A 26,647-nucleotide genomic window follows, 5' to 3' on the forward strand; every position below is an offset into this window, starting at 1 on the left:
TGAATCCATTGTAATTTTGGACAGTTCAGTTCTATTTTGTCATTGTCAGGCAGTCAGTTGAATTGGGTTCCACGTTGGATTCAGCTTTGATCTGTAACTGTATAACCGGCATTCAATCATTATAAGTACCTAATAAATAATTTGTGAAGTAGATGAATTATTTTTAATCATATTGTCTTAGGAACTGACTCAAAATAAATAATTTTATTCCTTGGATACAAATTAACTTAACAAGTACTACTTTCAGAAGTCGATATTCTCTATATCTATATCCGTTCTTCTCAAGGCTTGATAAAAATGAAAATCAAGAATCTAGGTAATTCAACATAGTAAAGATTTACTGGATACCGTATACTGGGGAATAAAATTTCTGGACCCGGCAACGCTGATCACTAGCCACTCTAGCCACCTGCTTAGCGCAGAAACGAGAAACGGCAGTACGTGAGATTTGGGTTTCATTCGAAGAAGCGCAAGCCGAACAAGGAAGCATTCATTGGTGCCATTTTGATTTTGTCGTTTGCGCGTTGTCTCGATCGTTTTGTGTGTTCGTGTGAGACTAACGTGTGTATTGATATGGAACGAAATAAATTCCAGTTTAATTACCACTTGATTCTTGGTAAGTAACTTATTTCCTCTTTAACGTTTTCCATCTACTTGCACGTGTTATTAAATCTATCCATTTGTGCCATAATGTATTTGTATATGTTCATTTTTATTATTTTTCATCACAATTCAACTGTTTCACCCTAGGTCTTACCTTACCACAACCAGGTTGAACGAGAGGTTGAATCTATTCAATGGAATTTTCGAATTAATCTTTATTCTTTTTATAATATCTATTTTAACATTTGATTGGGAGCTAATGAATTCCATGTTTTACGGATTTTTACTCGTTTTTTTATTTTTTGTTATTTGTTTACCTATTTATGCAAATTATATCATTTGATTGAAGTTGGTATCATACTTCATACTTTGAATGTTTTGCAGTAGCTTTTGGTGTAAGGACAAAATATGAAGAAGCGACCGATGCCGAAATAATTCAGTGTTACCCATACGGATATGGTTGGATGACTACAGATGGTGGACGGAATAAAAAGTGAGTTTTATAATTTTTTCATATCCTGAGATTTTTTGCTTTTCTTCAGTTCACCCTCAGAATAGAATGAATTTTGTGTTTCTTTTCACGACTATGTACTTGCTGTGCGAGTTGCTTCCAAAATAGAATCTGCACTAAAATTATTCTCGTGATGTGAATTTTTTCAGGGCTTTTATTGTTTTGTAAATAATGACTTCACTTTATAGAGTGTGAGAGTCTAACTTCAAACAAATTCTGTGAAAAAGGGAAAATATACTAGCACAGGTTGAATTAGTATTTTTAAATGGCGCTTTCTTAAGTGAAGGAATATGATACTGTAATTTGATACATTATCGAAATTTTTTTGATTTTTTCCGAGGGGGTAACCACTTCCGAAATCGATGTACTTTTGAAGACGGAAATCATCATCTGAAATCCCGAAATCATCATTCGAAATCCCGAAATCATCTTGATTTCCGAAATCAATGTACATTTTTCACATAGTGGTTATCCTCTCGATTTTTTAAGTCCATTTCTGAATGTTTTATCAAGTTACACTTAAGTATGTACCAAATATCGAAGTCTTATTTCTTGTCGTTGAAAAGATATTCAACAAACATCGACTAATTCGAAAACGAGGGAATCTGATTCAACTCGAAGAAATAACTCGGTTATTTCAAAAATTGAATGTCACGAGGTTCTTGATAATCATTTTCTGTCAAATAAAAAGTTGAATAAAACTGATTAATGAGAGAAGCAGCGAAGATTAACGAGGATATTCATTAGTTTGTCGTTCTGTGGGTCACAACGTTTGTTGAAAGATCGAACAAAAGAATATTAAATAAAAACTTAATATTTGGGTGCGTATGTGTAACTTAAGAATAGTCATAAAAAAATCACAATTGTGCGCAACTCAAACCTCCGATCGCTCTGTCCGGGCATATTTACAAAAAAAAATGCCTGAATTTGTTCAAAGTTAGAGACTTGCACTATATAATCTTCTGTTACCATCCATTTGTTCTAATAGCAAAAATCACACCGATCAGGAATTTGACAAGTTAAAGAAAATATATTTCAGTAAAGTGTATCTTTTCAGTACTACTGACAGGTGCTTTATAAATAATTTTTACATCAGTTGGCGTCAATTTCGAAATTCTATGATGTTATTCAGTTCAAAACCCTCTAGTAAGGAGCATCATTCGAAGCCAAATGCTATGCAACAATCTTTAATAAAGACCCCGTATTTACTGCTGCTGAATTGATTTTCTGAAAAGTACATATTAATTATTTTTCCTCCAATTTTGCGATAATTACCCCAATTCTTCATAGAAGAACTTTCATGACCCTAAATTGACAAAATATGAAACTTTCTGTTTCTGAAAAATCATAAAAATATATTTATTCCAGGAATGCCAGTAGCCAACGACAATTTCCGTTTCAATTATCTGCAGATCCTGATGACGAAGATGAAGGTTTCATTGATACATATTTTAATGTAGTTGATGGAAAATGAATAAATTCTTTTAACTGATTTTGATCTATTCAATACAAATATAACCTTGTTATACTATTTCAGGAAAACCTTATATATATAAATATAATGTTCCTCAAAAAAATATCTTGCGAGATCTTTGAACAATATTCAGCAAGGGACTTCATAAAATACAAATCCTCAAAAATTTGGTATTACTTTGAAGATATGTGTTCAAAGTATTGCTCAATTCTTCGGGAATATGTATTTTATGAAGTTACTCAGCTACCCTGGCGAAATGTTGTTCAGAGAATTTGCAAGATATTTTTTTGCATATTATTGCAGAAATGCAGATAACCCTTAATATAATTCAAAACATTTCCTAAATTTTTATGGAAATATTTCCTATTATTGCATATAAATCTTACAAAAATATTTCTAGAAAAATTCCAGCAACTTTACACAAACATCCCAGAAATATATTTCGTAACATTTCAGAACCCCTCGTTGGAAGATTTCGAAAACCTCTTCTGAAGATTTCAGGAAACATTTTCTTCAATTAGAAGAAATCTTGCGTAAATATTCCATGTCATATTACTATGATCTTTAGAAGAGATTTCACATAATGTTGTAGAAAATATTTCAAAAATCTATATGAAATATTTCATGAAATATTTCAATGTGAGAAAAAGTCGGACATAACTTTATTTCATGAATATTTCAACGAAAGATTTATTAAATATTCAAAACCTTGCGTACAAATATTTCATAAATATTTGACAAATATACCATGCTATGTGGGGAGGGATACATGTCTCCACGAGTGAAAACTCATTTGATTTTGATCATTCTTCTCCCTTTGTCTTGCCTAAAATTTCGGAGGAAGAAATTGAATCTATTATGAAAAAAGTTCCTAATAAACTAACTACTGGCGATGATCAGATTCCTGCATTGTTGGTCAGGGAGTGCGCCTCTGCTCTCGCTTGTCCTGTTCATCTCCTCATTTCGATGAGTATACAGACATCGACATTCCCAAGCTTATGGAAAAGAGCTCGAGTGGTCCCGGTCTTCAAAAAGAATGACAAATGCGAGATCAAAAACTATAGGCCGATATCGATCCTCTCCAATTTCGCCAAGGTATACGAGGAGGTATTGTATAGAAGTATGCGTCAGGGTGTACAGTCCCACCTGGCTGAGGGTCAGCATGGTTTTGTGCGAGGTAGATCGACTATCACAAATCTGGCCACCTTATCACAGTATATTACAGAGACTGTAGATGATGGTGGTCAAGTAGATGTGATTTATACTGATTTTTCAAGGGCGTTTGATTCGGTGGATTTTGATGTGCTTCTCTTCTTCATTCGGTTTTTGTCCTGCTTACGTGAGGTTGATTGGATCCTACTTGAAGGGAAGATACAACTATGTTTTTTATAATGGTTTTCGGTCCTTTGAATATGAACTGGAAGCTGGGGTCCCTCAGGGATCGAATCTTGGCCCTCTACTATTTGTGATATTTTTAAATGATCTGTTAAATTTCCTCGGATGCATGGCTTTGGCGTATGCTGATGATTTAAAGTTGTTCCTGAGAATATGTGGTGTGGATGATCTGAGGATGCTCTAGTTCAGTTTGCAGATTGTCTGGGATTGGTGTAAGAGGAATGGGCTAAAGTTGAATTTCCAGAAATGCTTCCAGATGTCCTACACTAGGAGACTCCAGCCCTTGGTTGCCAATTACTTCATTGGGGACCACTTTCTTGCACGTGTAGACAAATACGCGATCTTGGTGTATTATTTGACAGTTCTTTGTGCTTCATTCCTCATATTAATGAGCTGTGCGCCTCTGCTTGTAGAACGCTGGGTTTTGTCTTTAGATGCTCTAAAGAATTTGATGACATAGAGTTATTTAGAAAACTTTATTTAACTCTGGTTATAAGCAAGCTAGAGTATGGTAGCATCATTTGGTTTCCTACGTATGATTGTCACTTAAATCTGCTTGAGCGTGTACATAGGAGGTTTTTCAAGTACGCTGCTTTCCGACAAACTGGTGTATACCCTGCTCGTGGAGCTGACCCTTCCTCCGTCATGAGAGAGATGAGAATATCATCATTGGCTGAAAGACACGAAAATCAGTGTGCAAAATTTGCTCGAAAGTTGCTGACCGGTACTCTCGACTCTTCATATCTGCTGTCCAGGGTGAATGTTAACGTTCCAAGGTTGACCTCTAGATCTGCTCCTGTCTTTCGTTTGCCGACACCTCGCACTAACTTGTTGATTCGTGCACCAATTTATCGTGCGTGTAAAAGTGCAAATAACCTGAGCTTGAATATGTTTCCCTGATTGTTATGGTCAAGTGTTATGATTATTTTTCTTGTTTTTTTTTTTTCTTGTTCATTCTTTGGTCAGTACATTGTAGGGAATTTTCTGTATATGTATATTATTTTTCAGGTTGCAAATTTTCTCATTTTCTTAAATATTTTTTTTTATTTCACCCTGTAATTGGGAGTACTCCTGTTGGGTAATAAAGTTATATTATTATTATATTATTATTATTATCATATGCATTAATTTGTTATGTTTTTAATGAAAAGTGTATGGTATATCAATTGCGTAGTTTCTGTGATATGTAACATTATGAAGGAGAATGTTATGTAGGGGAGACTAGGTAACATTGATACATGGGGAGGCTTGATACAGGCTTATATCCGCGATCTGTAGCCGTTTTCAAAAGTATTATACTAGTGAACACTATTCTTTGGCAGAGGAAATTGCGTGACGTTAATCTGTAAGGCTAACAGTAGTTTGTTTGTGAAATATTCAACAAAGAGTGTTTCGAGGTGACAAATTGTAAGTTTTTACTCAAGTTACCTAAGCCTTTTATGATCATGCATTAATTCTTCGGCATAAACAAACATTTCACTAGGAAATATGCATAAAACTACTCAATTTACAGTTTTATTCGGTTTTCAAAATATATGAGTAGGTATAAGATGAAAACATAAATCACTTTAATAATTGCTTTCAGGGAGGTTTGAGACATTTCTCGTGGGGAGGCTTGATACATGTATCATCTTCAAAAAATATTCCGTAGCTAGTTGGATAGTCCTATATGAAGGCGTTTTCACCATCCAACATATCAAGGGGATTTTTAACAACTGGAATTTATCCGCACAATCCCCATGTATTTAATGAGGCCGACTTTTCTCGTGCGGAAGTGACCAACCGACCATTTCCTGATTTTTCTACACCTATGGGTCCAAAGCAAGCCAGTATCATTGCTGACATACCTACTGAGCTAAAAAAATCCTAGTACATCCAGCAGCATACATAGCCGAGGTAGAGCAAGAACTAAGAAAATCAAACAAAAGAGGTATACGGTAGCCTATATATATATTGCAATGGTTCATTTTCATCCTCTAGATCAAACGAATTCTAGATTCGGTGTCAGGTGTGCTCGCAATGGCGCGACGAAGAATTTGCCGGTGTTAGAAAAGGCACAAAAATGTTTATATGTGACATTTGCAAGTAATGCCAATGGAACTTATATTTTCAATTTGTGTCTCATACCTCCCAGTACATCGTATCAATCCTCCCATATGTGGGGAGGCTTGAGACATTTTGCATGTTTTTGTGTTCAATGTTCTGTACAGAATGAGATGTTTATGTTTTGAGACTTTATTTTGTTGAACGATTAATTGAAGAATTATATAATGTAAGAAAAGTCCTGTTTCTTCATATAATTCAGTTTCCAAAATGAAAATTCCAAAAAACGTATCAACCCTCCCCAGTCTCCCCTACCTATATGGTATATTTATTTATAAATGCACAATTTTCTTTCAAATGTTCTGTTAATATGATTTAGCAATCAGAGCATTAAATCCATATTATTCCGATATGAGAGAGGTTCACCCCGTTTGAACACCAATTGTACAGAGATAAATAAATAAATATACATAACATATAATTATAATAATTTTTCAGCAGTCGTCCTGACAATGAAACTTACGGTATGATTTATTGAATCGTACGAACATCAGTACCTAAAGTAGCTGTTTTACTGACTTTCTTACTACTAGCGGATAGAATTCGCCAAAATAGGCGAATTAAATGTGAACTTCCATAACCTCAATTATTGTCGTTCGGGGGGAAAAGAAGGGTTGTGTGATTATGCTGAATAAAATCATCATGATTATGACAAATTTATTTTGTTTATTCGAAATACTAATCGACATTCATGTTCTACCTACATCCGCATGCCCTGATGAAGACTTTAAAGTTAAGCTGAAACTAGTTGGCCTGTTTTACAAATAGTGGTTTTGTGAATAAATCGTGATAGAGAGTACCCGACTCAAGCCACGACATTATTTACTTCTAACTGTATAATGTAGATTGTAAATATGAAATAAGCAGTTAGGTACACACAAAAAATATTACCTCAGTTGTTCCTTGGACGTGTGTGGTGTTTTCCTTCTTTTCGACTTTTTCACTAGTTTTATCTTCATATCAGGAAGAGATTGGTTAGAAGCTCTGATTACCTCATCGTTGTAGGAATGGATCTGTGTTAAGGCGTCCGTTGGTGATCTGAAGGCTTCTCTAATCTCAAAGCTCAAATATTTTCCCACGTCAATGTTATCTTGAGATATACCCTTTACCCTCAAGAAGAACTGATCAGAGTCGATTTCTTCCAGAACACCTTGTCTATGTTGACTTAGGGAGCTGCCAGACGAGCCCAAATCTCTGTAGTGGTTTGTTTCGAAGCTTTCGTTTTGTTGTAGTGCACCCCTAAAGAGAAATGATTCAGTTAATAGGTACTATTATGGAAGGTTCCATCAAAATGCTCTAGATGCATTAAATTTATCAAAGGAAGATCTATATGACTCGTTTATCATTCACGTGTTAGCGAATAAATTAGACAAAAATACTCTTCGTGAATGGAAAGAATTAAAATTCGAAAGTGATATGCCAACCATAGATGAGTTTACTAATTTCTTAAAGAATAAATCTGATATTTTACAATGCTCAAACGATTCCCTCGATTTAAGAGATAACAATATTCGACAGAAACCGGATTCTCCTTCTCGTAAAAATAATAATTCACATATGTTCTTCTCGGCGAACAACAAAGTGTTTCGTAACTATTTTAAAGAGGAAAACCATACGATTTATAAATGTTCCGAATTCCTAGCGTCACCTGTCGATATTCGAATTCAGAAGGTCAAAGCATTAAATTTATGCGAAAATTGTCTACGCACGGGACATACGAAGATGCAATGTAAACTTGTTCCATGTACTATTTGTAGGAATGAGAAGCACAATAATTTGTTACATCTTAATATTGATAATAATACTCCTTCATCATCTTTACACGTAAACACTATGATATGTTCGTTGAAGTGAGTAGACGTGCTTGATTGTGCTCTGCGGGATACGCAAATAAACGACGACTCTTTTAAAAAACCACCGTATTTAAAAGTTGTTCATTTTATTATTAATCTAAAGATGTCGACCAGACAAAAAACTGATTTTGAAAAATCTTTGATCGAGGCTTTGAAGTCGGACAATGTTGTGAAGGAGATTTTTAATGCCATAATTAATTCTGTTACTAAATGCTTTGCTGACGAATTTAACGTTTATGAAGCTAAAATTGCGTCTTTGGAGGCAGAAATTCAACTTCTGAAATCCAATTCGGCAAAGATCAATAATACCTGCGATGATAATTCCCATAAAGAAATAGAACAAAAATTGGACATACTCGAACATTCGTCTTATCGGAGTCAAGGAGGTCCCCGGAGAAGATGTGTTTTCCCAGGTACGGAATATCTTTAGGGATAATTTCAGTGTACCGGTCACTGATGAGATCGCCTCGGTATACAGAGTTGGTAAGAAGAATAAGGAGAAATCTCGACATATTATCGTTTCCTTCAAAGAAGTGAACTTCAAGAACTTTATTTACGGCAAGAAAAAACTTCTGAAGGGAACGCGAATTGTTATGAAGGAGGACTTGACACATGAAAGATGGAAGTTGGTTCAGGAATCATCGGAAATACACGGATTCAAAAATGTATGGACACTCAATGGAGCCGTTTTCCTCAGGTCCAGAACAAACATTCAAAAACTTATTTCTGGTGTGTGATTTGTTGTTTTGATTAATTTGTTGTTTCGTTGGCAGTGTCTTTTAGCACTTCAGCGTGAAATAATAGGGACTCTATGTTTACTTTGGGTCATGTGAATGTGCAATCATAATTGCCTTAATTGTATGAATTTAAGTTTTTCATTGAACAGAATAAATTTGATATAATTGCTTCATCGGAGACTTGGCTAAGTGATTCTGTTGATTCTAGCAGTATAATGATATTTAACTATGAAGTTGTAAGACGAGATAGGAACACTGGTTCAAGAGGTAGTGAAGTTTTATTGTACGTGAATAATAGGTTTCGGTTTGAGATTGTTAATGTACCGGATGATTCAAATATAGAGCAGCTATTTATCAGGGTTGAATGTGGAGGAATCTCATTTATTGTAGAAGTAGTATATAAACCACCCAATATACCGAATAGACTTTTCAGTGATGCTTTGGAATCTAGCTTGAGTTATTTTCGATGTTGTGTACAAATGTCTTCTGTGTTGGTGATGTTAATATTAATTTTCTGGAGAAGAATTCACCTCCAGTTAAGTATTTTGCTTCGATGCTCTCGACTGTCGGCATGCAGCAACTCATTCGGGAGCCGACTCATATAACTGCTAACTCTGAATCTTTGATCGATGTCATTCTGTGCAATAATAATGATACTATTGATTCCACATTCGTTCTTCCTTCAAAGTTTTCTTTGCATGAATGCGTTGGTTGTACAATTGAAATTGAAAAGCCTAAAATTGAGCCTCAAATTTTAACAATTAGGGATTATAAGTGTTTTGATGAGAACTTGTTGTTTAATGACATCGTTAACTCCAATCTACCGGGAATATTTGAGACATACGATGTGGATGAAAAGATTAAGATTATTACTGAAGTCTTGGTTTAACTGTTCGATAAACATTTTCCCCCTAGAGCGATCCGAATTTCAAAAAGGCATGCGCCGTGGTTGACAGATGAGATAAAAGCATTGATGAGAAGTAGGGACAAGGCGAGAGGAAATCACAGGGGAGACGGGTCTGTTGAAGCGTGGGAGGAATACAAGCGGTTGCGGAACGGTGAATCACACCATAACAAAGCAGAAACGATTATATTTTCAATACGTCGCCGTGCACAGTTCTAACAAAAATATATGGAAAGAAATTAAATCATTGGGTATTTCAAATGAATCACATGTTAATATTGAACAGAAATATGTAAGTGCCGATAAAATAAATGATTACTTTCTGAGTTTTGCGGATGGTGATAGCAATCCTTCAGTTGTAGATTTTTACAAGAACAATCCGATATGTTCAAATAAGTTTCATTTTCAGCTGGCAGATGAGGCAACTGTGTTTAATTTTCTGCAAAAAATTAAGAACAGTGCTACAGTTTGCGATAGTATTTCAATTTCCTTCATTAAGATTTGCTGTCCTTATATCCTTCCTTTCGTCACTAACATTCTCAACTCCATTCTGCTAACTTCTAAGTTTCCCAAGTCGTGGAAGTGTGTACAGGTTATCCCTATTCCAAAGATCAGTAATCCCAAAGAGCTATCCGATCTTAGACCTATTAGTATCTTGTCAGCATGGTCCAAAATAATGGAGAAAATAATGGCTGTTCAGCTTGAGGAGTATCTCAACTCTAAAGGTGCATTCACACCGAACGAGCATTGTTTTCGAACGTTTTGAAATGTTTTCAAACGTTCGAAAACTCAGAATGGGAGGTGTTCACACAGCCCGCGCCTATCCGAACGACCAGTTGTTCTTGATAATTCAACGAGGTCCCTCTAAAGTGCACCGACATGGAGCCCTCATTATCTAAAATTGCAATTTCTACCGAATCTATAGTAATCAGAGTCTCTGATAGTAATAATCTCTCAAATGAAAGAACTACGCCAGAGGAGGAGACAACAACAACAGGAGAGAACAACCTGGGTGAATTCTTTTCTGGAAGGAAGAAATCATACCCAGCTGCTAGATGACTTGAGAGCGGACGAAACTGAACTTTTTAGAAATTTCTGCCGCATGTCATTATCGGACAAAATTGAGGAAAAAGTGTCAAAAAAGACACCAATCATCGAGAGAGCATTCCAGCGTCAGTTAGACTGGCACTAACGATTTTTGGCTACGGGAGATTCTTATGGAAGTGTCATGTACCGAATTTCAAAACCATCAATATCGGAAATTATTACCGTCTGTCTGTGAAGCCATCGTAAATGGACTCCATTTCGAATGAATTGATTAATTATGAAATCACGATTCAAGAGATCTCACCAAAATTCAAAATAAATTGAATACCAAGACCCAATAACTTATCACGGTCCACAGGTGTTTTCGATGATATGACGTCAGATGTGCAAGGAAATCCGAATCCCTTCGATGAATCGTCGGTTTACGGACATGAGACGGAACGAGATCGAGCTTTTTAAAACGTTTTGAAACAGGCTTCGTAAACTTTATTCGGAGTCGATGAGTGTTTACACCGCCTGTGCATATTGCGTGCATTGTTCGCAAACAGTGCCTTATATTGAAACATTACTTAACCGGCATGTGGCGAAATGAGCTCGAGCTCTCTGAAAAGTTCGAAAACAGGGTTTTCGAATTCTGCTCGGTGCCGATGACTGTTTACACCGCCCGTACTACTGTTTGCAAACAGTGTTCGCGAATAATGCTCGTTTGGTATAAATGCGCCTTAATAAGATTCTTCCTGATGTACAATCCGGTTTCAGACCAGGTTACAATACCACTAGCACTCTCCTTGATGTCAGTGATGATATTTTGCAGTCAGTTGATGAATCTAAATGTTCAGCTTTACTCTTGCTTGATTTCAGTAAAGCTTTTGATACGGTCAGGTATGATACTCTTCTTGCTATTTTAAGTTCTTGTGGGGTATGTGGGGAGGCACTTAAACTATTCGAGTCTTATCTCAGTGGTCGTTCTCAAGTCATTAAATTGGCTAATAAATTTTCTGCTGCCAAATTGGTATTGAGTGGAGTACCTCAAGGGTCGGTGCTTAGGCCGATACTCTTCATTTTATATACCAGCCAATTCCCAATGTTCATTCATCACTGCAAAGTGCACATGTATGCTGATGATACCCAACTCTTCCTAGACTTCTTAATTGATGACTTGAATGTTGCTGCCCTCATGCTGAACGAAGACTTGTATCGGCCTTGGGGATATTGCAAGGACACATGGCTTGAGATTTAATGGCAACAAATCATTTGCTCTCGCTTTTGGCTCCAAGAAAAATAAGACTGTATGTTTCAAATGATGTCATTGGTTTTGTAGGTAATGCTCGAGATTTGGGCTTGATTTTGGATGATTCGATGAGGTTTCGAGAGCATGTAGTAAGCGTGATTGGTAAAGCTTATGGGTTTTTGAGAATGTTGTTTCCCCATAGATCACGATCACGAAGCGGCTATTATGTGAGGCTTTGGTCTTGTCAAAATTCAATTATTGCTCTTCCGTTTATAGTTTTTGCTTGGGCCAAGACTCGCTAGATCGAATCCAACGTGTTCAGAACAACTGCATAAGGTTTATTTTTGGGATCAGAAAATTTTAGCATGTATCGCACAAACTTGAAGAGTTGAGTTGGTTCCCAATGAGGCTCCGTTTTGATTATTATGCCCTTTGCACTTTCCATAATATAATTTTAAAGAGAAGTCCACCTTATCTCTTCAATAAGCTGAGGTACAGATCCCATGTTCACAACATCAACATTTAAGAGAAGTTTTAGATATAACATCTATAGATTGTATAACGTTGTTCCTCATTAATTCAAACAGCTCAAAATTGAAAAATTTAGAATAAGGATCAAGGATTTCCTTCTCAGTTGGTGCTGACCTGATTGATTTATAGTCTAAGGATATTATATTTATTTCTTTCTTTCTGTATGCACTGTTGTATATGATGATTGTACTTTTTATTCACTTCACGGCAATTGTTTTTTTTTGTAACAAGGGTTAAGTGGTAGAACACCTCCTGGTGAACTTTCCCTAGAGATTTATATGGAAATAAAGACCTTATTATTATTTTTATTATTATAAATGCAGATTCTAATTTAATTGCATTACCTAATCAGGTTCTTCAATCTAAAATTACTTGTAATGTCTATGATGACAATGATAAGTTCACAACTCTGAAAGCATTATTAGATTGTGGTGCACAAACAAATTTAATAACCAAAAATTGCGTTAAAAACTCAATATTCCTATATCCTCCACTTATCATACAATTATTGGAATAGACCAAATAAGTTCAAAATTAAGTAAAAAATGTACAATTCGTATTCATTCCAAATTCGCTGAATACAATTCGACCATTTCGTGTTTCTTTGTTCCTGCTATCGCTACATTGGCACCTTCTTTTAGTCTCGATATTTCAAAAATGAATTTACCAGCCCATGTTCATTTATCCGATCCAAGAGTTGAAACACCCGCTGAAATAGATTTACTATTAGGTGCTTATGTTTTCTGGGAATTACTCGAAGATGGTAAAATTTCGCTTGGTAAAAATATGCCTACATTACATAATACGAAATTTGGTTGGATAGTTACAAGTATCATAGCTGATACTAACAATTATTTGTGCAATTTATATAAGTATATAAGTAAATAAGTATATAAGTATATAAGTATATAAGTATATAAGTATATAAGTATATAAGTATATAAGTATATAAGTATATAAGTATATAAGTATATAAGTATATAAGTATATAAGTATATAAGTATATAAGTATATAAGTATATAAGTATATAAGTATATAAGTATATAGGTATATAAGTATATATCCCAGAAGATGAACAGTTCAGAAAGTTCTGGGAGTTAGAAGATATTTCAAATAAGAAACTACTTATGACTTACGACGACGATCAATGCGAAGAACTATTCAAAAAACATACCACAAGAAATAGTGATAGTCAATTCATTTTCAGATATCTCTTAAAGCACTCTCCACAATTGTTAGGTGATTCAAAACAAAATGCCATTAACCGATTCAAATTATTAGAAAAAATGTTTGGTAACAACACTTTTAAAAAATTTATATGTTGATTTCATTCATGAGTATATACGATTAGGTCATATGAGTAAAGTAATTAAAAAAAAGTTCAGAATGAGATAGTAGATATTTTAATGAGATTCAGAACTTTTCAGTACATTGTGTCTGCAGATATTTGTCAAATGTATAGGCAAATTCTCATGCCTAATGAACAATATAGACCTTTACAACAAATAATTTGGAGACAAAATGTTGGTGGAGAATTTTCAATTTTTCAATTATATACAGAGTTACCTATGGTACTAGGTCAGCTCCATACTTAGCAATAAAATGTCTAAAATATTTGGCTGAGATGAATATGACTAAATATCCAATTGCTTTTGAGACTATTTCGAATGATTTTTTGTCGATGATCTGCTTACTGGATCTAATGATAAAGAGGAACTCAAACAGAGATGTAACGATATTTACAATATTCTTGATTGTACAGAACTTACGCTTAGGAAATGGGTCTCAAATGACTCAGATATAATTTCACAATTTGAAGAAATACAAATTTCAAATGCCGTGCTTGATTTAGGAGACTAATGAAGCTGTAAAACACTCGGTATGGACCGTCCAAACAGATTCATTAACTTTCAAAATTAAACAACTTTCGATACCATCAGTTTTGTCTAAAAGATATATACTATGAGTTACCTACTGCACAAATAAATAATTTCATCAGTTCCAGAGAACTGGAAAGCGAGCTGTAAAGGGCGCGATGAAAACAGCTCCGTTAGGGGGCACAATAGACCTTAAGGTCGCCGTGAACTGTAACCCCTTCTCACTATAACTATAACTATATACTGCACAAATCTATGATCCTTTAGGACTTATAAGTCCAGTTACAATTCTCAGTAAAATACTAATTCAAAACTTGTGGTCATTACATATTTCCTGCGATAGCGAAGTTCCTGAAAAACTGAATTTTCAAGTTAGCTTAGAAATCTTAAATCCCCCTATCTATTCCAAGAAGTGCAATTCCTATTAATCAAAAGTTATTTTATTTTCATTATTTTTGCGATGCTTCAAAGAACGCATACGCAAGTTGTATTTATGTTTTAAGTTCAGATGCTTTTCAAAATTTTAATGTTTGATTGTTTTGTGCGAAAACGAAGGTAGCACCTTTAAAATCTATCACTATTCCAAAACTTGAATTGTGCGCTTGCCAGGTAGGTGCAGAATTGATGAAAAAAGTATCAAGTGCAATAGGTGTAACAATTCCTATTTTTATGTGGTCAAATTCGAAAGTTGCCTTATCTTGGATTCATACTGCGCCAAGTTTATTGCAGGTTTTTGTTGCGAATAGAGTACCTAAAATTCAATCTTTAACCAATAGTTTTATATGGAACTAGCTCTATTGATAACACTGCAGACATTGCCTAAAGGGGTTTAATGCCCGACAAACTGATGGAAAATGGATTCTAATGGTATGGACCTGAATTCTTAAAATCGTGTAACGAAAAATGGCCTATCTCAACTTTTAACCCTCTAATGCCCAAGTTTTTTTTCCTTTTTTATAATTATTTCCGTATAGTTTCAAATTAGCTTATGTAATCTACATCTTTTTTTCGCAAATAGTTAACTGATTTACATTAACACCTGTTCTCACAAAATGAACCTATACTGAAGGCGGACATGGGCAGAACAATTTTGTATCCACTTATATGCAACCAGTCTCAAGGCGGACTTGGGTATTAGAGGGTTTGTCGAAAAGCATAAATTACCTGAGCTCAAAAAAGTTACCACAATTTATAATTATAATAATGATGAAAGGTCATCTCTGTTCTATCAATTTTCCAATTTGAATAAATTACATCGTGTTACAGCACAATGCATTCGATTTAAAAACAACATTCATATCAATGAAATTAAAAGATTTGGACCGCTTTGAGTAAAAGAGTTGGAACATGCGAAAACGTTATTGATTAAATTATGTCAGCAAGACAGTTTTCCTACAGAATTGAAAAGTTTGAAATGCAGAAAATTTTTAGAATAGAAAAATCGGTTGTCATCATTAACTCCATTTCTAGATGAGTACGGTGTTATAAGGGTTGAAGGTTGACTAAAAGCAACTCATTTACCTTTTCACGTAAAACATCCTATTTCATTATGTTCAAAACACCAATACACAAAACAACTTTTTGAATACAAACACCGCCAATTTTTGCATCCAGGACCTCAATATTTATTATTTTCAATAAGACAATTTTATTGGCCTATAGGTGGTCTAATTTCAGCTAAGAAAACTGTTAGAAGTTGCCTAAGGTGTTTTAAATATAATCCAGTTGCCTTGTCATGTCCGATGTCGAGTCTGCCTAACGAAAGAGTAAGGCCTCGGTTGCCATTTGAAATAATAGGTATCGATTATGCAGGCCCATTTTTTATTTTGAATGGGAAGGGTAGAGGATCTAAATTGACAAAGTGTTACCTTTCAATTTTCATATGTTTCTGTACGAAATCTCATCACATTGAATGCATTAGGTACTGATTTAACAACAGAGAGTTTTTTGACCTGTTTGAAAAGATTCACCTCAAGGCGTGTTATTCCGTCAATTATTTATTCCGATAACGGTAGCACATTTGTTGGAGCTAGCATTAAATTGCGCGAATTGGGCAATTTTCTCTTCAAGCCACAGGATACTGTAGGCTTTTTTATCTGGTCTAGGTTATGATACTCTTTCAGACAAAAGTAAAATTATATTTCCCTTCTTCTTAATGGTGTTGTTAATAGAACTCAAACTCTATTCACAAGTTTATTCACAAATATACACGTTGAAATAACTCTTCACATTATAAATATATTGTGACCAATTGTTTACTATTTTCGTCCTTACTTCCAAACAAAACTCTTATCGTCTAATCGACTAAACATCTAATAGTATTGAATCATCTATTCGTCTTTATTCAACTGAGCCCGACACTTATGCGAAAATTTGAATTTGTATGTAGATGAATCTGAATGTCTGTTTTCCGGAAAGAACAATGATTTTAAAGCTTCAAGGCCCACCCACATTTCTGATTGGGAAACTTAGGGGATGCCTCTTTTACTTTTTGACCAATGGGACTCCAGCAGTACCAAGTCTGGGTATAGTATTATACTTACCCCGTCTTCAAATTGTCCCATTAATCAGCAAACGTCTTCTGGCTTATCTCAATGTTGAATGAAGCTTTTTTCACGCCAGCGTCAATGTCTTAATGCTACACATGCTGTTGCCATAAAGACCTTTCTCTTAACATCTGTAGGGGTTGGCGATAAATCTAGTTATCTACTGATTTCTATAGAAATCTGTTTTTCTTCAAGGCGCAAAGTTGTCCCATATTTTCTTCAACGAAAAACTTCGGAAACTTTGAATTTCTAAAGTCTTCTATGAACGACAACATTTATTTACAATATTTATATTACACAATTATTGTGGATCCTACAACTCGGCCATCCTGAACTACGAGTCCGCCTCGGACTCGGTATCAGCGAAATTGACCCATGGTTTCATGAATTCCACACAGGTAGTCGTATGCTTAGGACCCTTCATACCTTTCCTTGCCTTTAGCCTTCACCACTTCGTAAGGACCTAGGAACTTGCTACTGAACTTTAGACCAGAGCCGAACTGAGTTCTTTTGATCGCTACAAGATCTCCTTCTTTATAATTGGCCGCACTTTTCCGTCGCAAATGGTAACTTCTCTTATTTTCCTCCTGCACTTTTATAAGCTGTTGTTCCCCGTTCTTCCTCAGTTCTTCTCTCTCATCATCGAACAGTTTCCTGACTTCCTGCTCGATGATTTCGTTGACCACAATGTCTTATTTCTTTCTCATTCTCACACCTATCAGCATTTCGAAAGGAGTTGTATCAACGCTTCTCTGGTATGTCGAATTAAGCGCCCTTTGAACTCTATCTGTATGTTTGTACCATTTTGTTGGGCATCCATACTGAGCTTGGCGAATACCGGAATAATAGATCGGTTAATTCTTTCCACTTGACCATTTCCTCTCGGTACCCCTGTTGTAATCAGGACATGATTAATTCCCTCTTCTTCGCAGTACTCCCTAAATTCAGAGGAAGTGAAAGCAGTACCCCTGTCGGTGATGAACCTTTTTGGGTTCCCAAACACCTTCTGTTGTCGCATCAAACAACTAATTGTTTCCTTCGACGTTGTCGACTTCACAGGATATAACCAAACGAACTTCGTGAAATTGTCAATCACGACAAAAATATGCTGGTAGTTCTTACTGGTGGAAGGGATTGGTCCCAAATGGTCCAGGTGGAAGGTGTGCAAGGGTCCCTCCAATTTTGAAATGGAATGTAGCAGTCCTTCCTGTTTACCTTCCTTTCGATTCACGAGGATGCATTTTACGCAATTCGTAACGATTTTCCAAATTTTCTCCTTCAGTTTCGGTAGGTATATAAAAATCCCTATTCACTATCTCTTCCGTCTTTCTTACTGCGAAGTGTCCATCTTCATGTATTCTCCTAATTATCTCCGTTTGCATTGATGCCGGTACAACCAGTAGTTCGTTCCCTTGTTCGTACTTGTAAAGTAAGTCGTGCTTCATCGTGTATCCCTCATATTGCCCCTTCACGCTCAGAAGTTCCTTAATAACTTTAACTCTTTCATCTTCTTCTTGTGCTCGTTTGATTTTTTCTATACAGCCGTTTTCCTCGAGTATCATCACAGTCACAGGATACCTGCTCTGAGCATCGACATGTCTCATGGCAGTTTCTTTTCGGTGTTCTACCTCATAATCCTACTCCTCCAACAATAAAGGCCACTTCGCTACTCGTGTCGTCAAATCTTTCTTCTGTAGCGTTTTTTGGAACGCTGAACAGTCTGTTACGATTTTGAACGGAGAACCTAACAAATATACCCTGAACTTCTTCACAGCTGTTATGACTGCGAGAACTTCGAGTTCATATGAGGTATATTTTTCTTCTGCCGAAGTCGTTTTTTTGCTGAAGTAGTACACAGGATGCAGTTTATTGTCGCCGCCGGATATCTGCATTAAACAGGCACCGTGCAGATGGCGTCTGTGTGCAATTCCGTTGGAGCGCCCCTTTTGGAAATATGAAGGACTGGCGAACTTGTTGAAAGTTCCTTCAACTTTTGAAATGCAAGTCTCTGTCTATTTCCGAACTCGAAATCTCGATCACCCTTTAGTGAATCGCTAAGTGCTTTAGCAATTAGTGAGTACGACTGTATGAATTTTCTAAAGTAGCCTGTCAATCCCAAAAAATATTGTACTTGCTTGATCGTTCGTGGTTCTGGAAAATGTCTTATAGCTTTCGTTTTTTCTTCTGAAGGTTGTATTTCCTTCCCCCTCTACGATGTATCCCAAAAACTGAACTTTCTTCTTCAACAGTTGGCATTTTTTTTTCTTGATTTCTAACCCGAACTTTTTTGCTACTTCAAGTACCCGTTTCAGTTTTTCCTAACCCTCCTTTTCATCTTTACTAGGTATGATAAGATGAATCTTATGTATCTTTGAAAAACCGCCGGACTATTGCATAAACCGAAAGGGCATTTCAAAAACTCGTATTGCCTGTGGGCGTTATGAGAGATGTGTACTTTACACTACTCTCCTCGACCTCGACATGAAAAAAACCATTTTTCAGATCTATACCCAGCGAGCACAAAAACATCTCAGAGATGTTAAAAGTAAGAGATTTCGAGACATTGAACATCCACTGCGATGTTCTGTTTATACATGAGTGGAACTTTTATAGAACAGCCAATGTCCGCCGCAGGCGGCTATTATATGGATGTCCCTGGGATGTCACAAAAAGAACTACTCAGAAGTTTTTTTGATAGCCTTTTCATGTACACAATAGAACATTTCTAAAGCGCTTTGCGCACACGAAATCGCTGTTTGTAAGACTTTATATGAAATTCTTTCGTGAGGCCTTTTTTCTTTCATTTGAATGTTTGAGGATACTAAATTCTATTTTAAATGAACTACAAAGTTTTCAAATGAAATACAGAATACTATATAAGAATAAAAATATTTTAATGATACTCCAACAGGTACAAAAGGAAAAGAAATCACATTTCACATAAAAAATTGAACAACAAAAAACAATTGATCAATATTATACTACAGAAAGGGAGAATAAACAAAAAAAGAAATATCACATTTAACATGAAAAAAACAGAAATAATAGAAAACAAACTGATTATAATATTAGATGTACCGAAAGGGAAAATGAAAAAAAATTTATGAAAAATTTATTTTCCCTTCATTTTATCGTCCCTCCTCCTCTGCCTAATATGCCTAAACCAATCTTTGGCATAGAGTTCGAATACTTTCCTAGTGATCTGGAATTTTTTATGGATCACATCTACAAAATAAAAACACAACTCAAACAATTAATTCACAAAATATATGAAGGTTAAGATGATTTTTTCCAATTGAAATAACAGAGAAAATATAGCTGCATGAAAGGATCTGGAAGATTTAAGTTGTATATAGCTCCTAAACAGGTTGATTTGCGAAACGAATTTATTTATTTAATTATTTGTACTGGTATGCAAAGATGGAACAATTTAAAGGAGTTTTCAAAAACAAGAACTTTTCTGGGACAATTTGAATTATTTTGTGATTCACAAGTGATGAATGATTATTATCATCGTCGGAGGAGTAATCTTACAAAATATTTTGGGAATTATAAACGGCAGAGATAGATTATCGAAATATGTTGAAATCCTCGATGATATGGCTTTAAACTTTATAAAGTAATTTCTTGAATAATTATAATAACCTTCCATATACCATTCGATTATTCCAACCAAAATACAATGATCTCTTATACCTAGTCCCATATACACAAATAATATTGACCACGCAGCGTGTATTCTTTTGAGGTTATATGTATGTTTCTGGACATTATACTATACATTTAATTCATGTAATACTTACTTATTAATTGTATTTGGTTACTATGAAGAGATCGATCCTTAATTCACAATCGAAACCAACACATAAGTAGTTAATATTATACAAATTACCAATCAACTTTCAACTCCGAACAGTCCACAGTCCAAACTACGAAGAAAGTGGAAATGGCGGCAAAATGAAATAGGTGAATTGTATATTGTTTATTTGGAATGAATCTCTCAAGGTAAACTTTGCGACGTCTAGAGAAGATATCCACACGTTTACATTATTTTCAACTCGACAGTACCTCTTTGTAGGTAGACGAAGAAATGCCACAGATGGCACAGATCAGAACAAATAAAGATTTCCAATAGCCTTTGGAGACCTCTTTGGGAAGTGCATATTACGTTTCAAAGAAACATCCTCATGCCAACATTTTCGAAACATCCCAAAACATCCCAGGGATGTTTGTGCTCGCTGGGTATTAGTGAAAAATATTGCTCCATCTAGGTGATCCATGACATCCTCGATCAGTGGTAACGGAAACCTGTCTTTGATAATATTTTTGTTGAGTTTTTTATAATCACAACATTACCTTTTAGTGCCATCCTTTTTACTGACAAGTACGATTGGACTTGCGAAATCGGAGGAGTTCTCCATGATCACGCCCTCTTGTGACCATTAATCTATCTGCTTGTCTACCTCTTCCTGTTCCGGTACAGAGAGTCTCCTCCAGTCGAGAGCGAGACGTCGAAGCGAGTAGACGTGTTGAGTGATTTTTCGATTACACGAGTTTTGTGAATGAGTTTTGTTGTGTTGTGTTGTATTCAGTCCAGATCAAATCGATCGTTGGTTGTGCAAATCACATCAGGAGAGACTTTTTCTATAAAATAATTGATGTTACATGGTTCTCCATGCAATTTTTGATAGATTGTATGTTTATGTGTATATCAGCTGGCCTGATGATGGCATAGATGCCGATATCGATCGCCAAGAGAATTTTATAGAACTTGATTAGTGTGTTTTCTTCACCTCTTCTAAATACTGTTCACACTGATGGAGGAATTCGTTAATAGAATAATTGGTGATTTTCGTTCTTTTCTCTGTCATTGATATTTACCACCATTGTAAAAAAAAAAAAACTAAAAACGTTTAGCCATGTCGGAGACCTCAGATAATAAGGGTTCCTACATGGAAGCTTCCGAAGAAGTCGACGACTTCAGCGAGAATGAGTCTGACGAACAGACTACTTTACGAGAGGATAACGAGCAAATGAAAACTCAAATCTCGAAACTGAATGAAACATTCCGCCAATTGATTAATGAACTCCGCCTAGCGAAAGAAGAAATAAATAAGCTTTCAGCGCCGAAACCCCCTACATTTGCCGAAATTGCGAGTTCGGCAGCGAGAAATAATGTCACTTCTGACATTAAGAGGAATCAAACAACACTGATCGCTAAACCTCAAAATGCGCCCTCATCTAAACGCGTGCGTAAGGCCCGGCGCAAATAGAAACGCAGGTAAGTGAGGTGACGCAGCGTGAGTTTTTGTAAAACATAGAAAAGAACGAGACCGCGCAAATGAGGCGTGACAGTGACTTGTCAGATAGTACGTACATCGCAGGTAAAAGCTGCGTCACCTCACCAACCTGCGTTTCTATTTGCGCCGGGCCTATAGTCAGCTCCTCGTCAGACGAGGAAAATACCAAAAAAGCACCTGAAGTGCCTAGAAAAGACAGAATCTCACCCATCACGATGGTGGGCACCTCAGATTGGGTAGAGATTTCTAAAGCACTTTACTCCAAGAAATTCAATTAAAGCCGCGCAACCGTAGTTAAAGACAGTATTAGAATCATCACGTTAACCGTAGATGATTATAGAAAAATTATCATATTTTTCGAACACCATGGTAAAGAATTTTTCACCTACCAAATGGAGGAAGACAAGAAGATATATGCCGTCATCAGGCATTTACCAATCGACGCTGATCTTGCGTTGATTAAGGACGACCTGAATATTAGACGCTGAGGTGTCCAGAATGACATCGTACAAGACGAAGAAGCCCATACCTCTTTACCTGGTTAAAACCCAGAAGAAAAAAATCTTCGAAGTGAAGCGACTCTACAACCTCTGTATTGTGGTTGAACACAAAAAGATGCCTGAAAGTCCAAGCCAGTGCTTCAGGTGCCAAAGGTACGGACATGCACAGAACAAATGCTCCTTCCCGTGAAGATGCGTGAAGTGCTCAGGAAGCCATAGCAGGAATGACTGCGCACTCACCAGAAAAGGTGAAGAGGCATATGCGTCTTCTGTGGAGAAGAGGGCCATCCAGCTAGCTACAAAGGATGTAGCGAGTTCAAGCTGGTTACCAGAAAGAAGAATTCCCGAAAACCAGCTGAACAGAAAAAGCCGGTAACAAAAACTAAAACCACTGAATTGTTTCACAGGGGTAGGACTGATAATAAAACGACCAAGTGGAACTAAGCCAACGTTTCGTCCATATATTTGGACTTCTTCAAGGCTACAGAGATAAATACAAAAAATGCTCGGAATGTTCGGAATGTTACATAGGACAAACAAAACAGCTATTGCAAGTACGAATAAAACAACATAAATATTACTGCGATCCGAGATTTCTAAATAAGGAGAATACCATCAGTACATCATTTCACAAAGGGCCATACATTCGACTTCAATAGTACTAAGATCATGGATTATGAAGCGAATAGCAGGAAGAGGAACATCAGCGAGATGATTTTCATTAAACTGAAGAATTCCGTCAATTACAGGACCGACACACAAGATCTCAGCCAGGTGTATTCAAATATATTAAAGAAATACGGCGAATTCTGCGTTCCTTAAGTGCGAGAACATATGACGCCAGTTGGCGAAATATTCGAAACACGACTCTCATGATAGTCCCTCCAGACGGTGAGATTGATCGCAATAACAAAACCTTCTTCGAATAAATGTATATTTCGATGTGCCTAAGTCTTATTCTGTTCAGCAAAGTGCCTCTGCAACCAATTGTAACATCCATCATATATTTGACCTAACGAACTTGGTAAGATTGTTGTTTTATTTTGTTTTTCACGTTGTCACTCTTTCCTGTTTTTATTTATACATTAACGTAGTGCTTTGACCTCTTTGTTTTAACTTGCTTAATTATTTCGTCTAATATGATGTTAAATAACAAGGGACTCAATGAGTCTCCCTGTCGGATACCAGTTGTTACATCTATTGGTTTCTGAATTCACCCTTGCTTCTATTTTATTTCTAGTGTAGATGTCTTCGACAAGTTTTATTATCTTCAATGGAATGTTTCTATTGTAGAGTATGTGCACTACGTCCTGTAATTGAACTCTATCGAACGCTTTCTCAAGAACTATTAAACATAGGAACGCTGGTCTGTTATATTCAATTGATTTGTCTAATTACAAATATTGCGTCGTTACAAGATCTCCCGGTCCTAAATCCTTGTTGTTCTTCCGAAATTTGTGTTAGTGATGTTATTTTGTTGCTAATAATTTTTGTAGTCAGTTTTAACGTTGTGCACAGGAGGTTAATTCCTCTGTAGTTGCTAGGATCGGTCTTTTCACCTTTCTTAAAGAGTAGTATCATTATGCTTGTTCGCCATTCTTCCGGCATCCGCGATTCTTGTATTATCTTATTTATAAACTTTGTTAATTCACTAGTTAGTTTTGTTCCTCCATACTTCAATAGTTCATTTTGTATTCCGTCTTTACCAGCTGACTTCCGATTTTTCAATTTTTTGAGTGCTTGTTCGACTTCCTGCTCCTCTATTTGTAGTGTTTCATCTGTTACAATTTCTGGTGTTTCCGGTGTTAAGTTTTCTGTTCCATTGTGTAATTGTTTTAAGTGGTCTATCCATGTATCCTTTTCGATGTGCCTCACTTCTATTAGCTCTTTCATTTCCTTTCTCTGTCCACGTATCATTCTCCAAATCTCTTTCTGCAATCCATAGAAGTCATGTTCCATTTCTTTAGAGAATTTTTCCCAATGTTCTGTTTTCTTCTTTCTTACTAAAGCATTTGTTTCGTTTCGGATTGTCTTATATTCCTCATAGGCTTCTCTGGTTTTTCTTGATCTATATTTGAGATAAGCTTTTGTCTTCTCCTGGCATTTTAATTTCACCTCTTCACAAAACCAGGGTGTATTTTTCACTCTTCTTGATGTTCCGTTTACTTTTCGCTCCCCAAGCTGCCTTGATGATGTTATTTTTTATCTTTCTCCAACTATCTTCGATGTCTTCCTCCTTTGTCACAGGATTTTTGTCTATTTCATTCTCCAGTCTTGACTTGTAAAGATTTCTTGTTGATTCATCTTGTAGGCTTTCGACTTTTATCTTTGTTTCGGAAATTATTGGGTCTGTGTTTTGGGGTTTCTGTATTGTCATTCTTATCTTTCCCAAGACCAGATTGTGATCACTTCCAATGCAGAACATAAGCATCTTATGTCCAGTATCTGTGTACAATGTATCTTCCTGTTTGTCAAAATGTAGTCTATCATTGACCTATCTCCTCTTGTGTTTTGAAATGTATATTTGTGTTGTTCTTTGTGTTTGAAGAAAGTATTGTTTATTCGGAGCTCGTTTTGTGAGCAAAAGTCTATCAGTAGTTCACCATTCTCGTTAGTTACATCTTCATTAAATCTCTGCTTCACTCCAGGTATTATCGTGTTCCCTACTCTGGCATTAAAATCCCCCATTAGAATAACTGTTTCGTTTCTTGGTATTGTGTCAATTGTCTCCTGTAATGTTTCATAAAAGCTTGTTCTCTCCGCTTCTGGTTTGCAGTTTTCTGGACTGTACACTCCAATTATATTAACATTTTGTCCCTGTGATCTAAGTTTTGTCGCTACTATTCTCGATGATACGTATTTGCACTCTCGGATGTTCTGAGTTAGCTTTTTGTGGATCATCAATGCCACACCCTCTTTCGCTCTCCTATCCCTTTCTACTCCGCTGTATATCAACAAGTATTCACCGAGCCACATTTGTCCAAAACCGGTTCAGAAAAAAGATGAACAGAAGAAAGCCTTCAATGAAACAGGCTGTGAACAGTCAACAGGAGAAAAAAAAGATATCTGAATCTCTCGATGATTTAGATATCTTCAAGGAGAAAATTTTCAACCAGATAATGTTGAAAATTGAGAGGGAAATGGAAAAAAAAGTCCAAGCATTATTCAGTGAATTGACTTAATGAACCTTACTGATATAAGGAAGAAATCCTTCAAGATAATCTCGTGGAACATGAACAGGATCAACACTCAGAAAGCCGAGAAAGAAGAAATAATATCATAGAGACAACCTGATATTATAGCCCTACAGAAAACAAGAATAAACCGGAACAGACGACTGAATTTCATGAATTATGAAACATATAGATGTGACAGAACTACAAACACCGGAGGAGGAAAACACGAAAAAAACACGAGAAGAGTGAAGAGACCACCAAGTCGTCCGTATGGCGATTCGCCTAAAGAAGTAAAAGATCTTATACGAGAAAATCGAAGACTCAGAAGAATATATCGGATGAATAATAATGATTTGAATAGAAGGAACCTCAACCGACATAGCCAAGTTCTGAAAAATGCCCTGAAAGATCTAAGAACAAACAAATGGAACAAACGGGTTCAAGAACTGAATACAATCGATCATTCTGCATGGAGAATGCAAAAAAGCCTACGAGGAGAAAAGACTAAAATTCCACCCCTACACGGAGAAAGCGGAATGGCGTATGCCAATACTGATAAGGCAGATGCATTGGCGGACTCGATCGAACGAGAATCGAGAATAAATTACAGGATAGACGACGATAATGAAGATTTTGAAGAACTGGTTGAAGAAAATGATGAAGAAATGGATGAATTACCAGCGACTTCTGAAATAGACAAGCCAACATCGCCAAATGAAATCAGGGAAATAATTAGAAGTTTGAAGAAGAGGAAAGCTCCAGGAAACGATAAAATAACGAATGTTATGTTAAAGAAATTACCTAGAAAACGTTTAGTCGCTCTAACAAATATCGCGAATGAAATTATGAGGACAGAAC

At 36.0% G+C, this 26,647-nt stretch overlaps 1 protein-coding gene across 3 annotated transcripts in view; it reads right to left on the bottom strand.

The window, feature by feature from the left end:
• The window catches only part of LOC123315586, a 622,910-nt gene that overhangs the window by 177,484 nt on the left and 418,779 nt on the right, over window positions 1–26,647 (bottom strand). For all 3 annotated transcript variants that reach the window (XM_044901350.1, XM_044901359.1, XM_044901344.1), the window contains one exon: window positions 6,978–7,325. In XM_044901350.1, coding sequence (XP_044757285.1) covers window positions 6,978–7,325 — 348 coding nt within the window. The remainder of the gene's footprint in view (window positions 1–6,977; window positions 7,326–26,647) is intronic.

The sequence above is a fragment of the Coccinella septempunctata genome, chromosome 1 (genome assembly GCF_907165205.1).
Source record: "Coccinella septempunctata chromosome 1, icCocSept1.1, whole genome shotgun sequence".
In the NCBI taxonomy this organism is placed as follows: Eukaryota; Metazoa; Arthropoda; class Insecta; order Coleoptera; family Coccinellidae; genus Coccinella; species Coccinella septempunctata.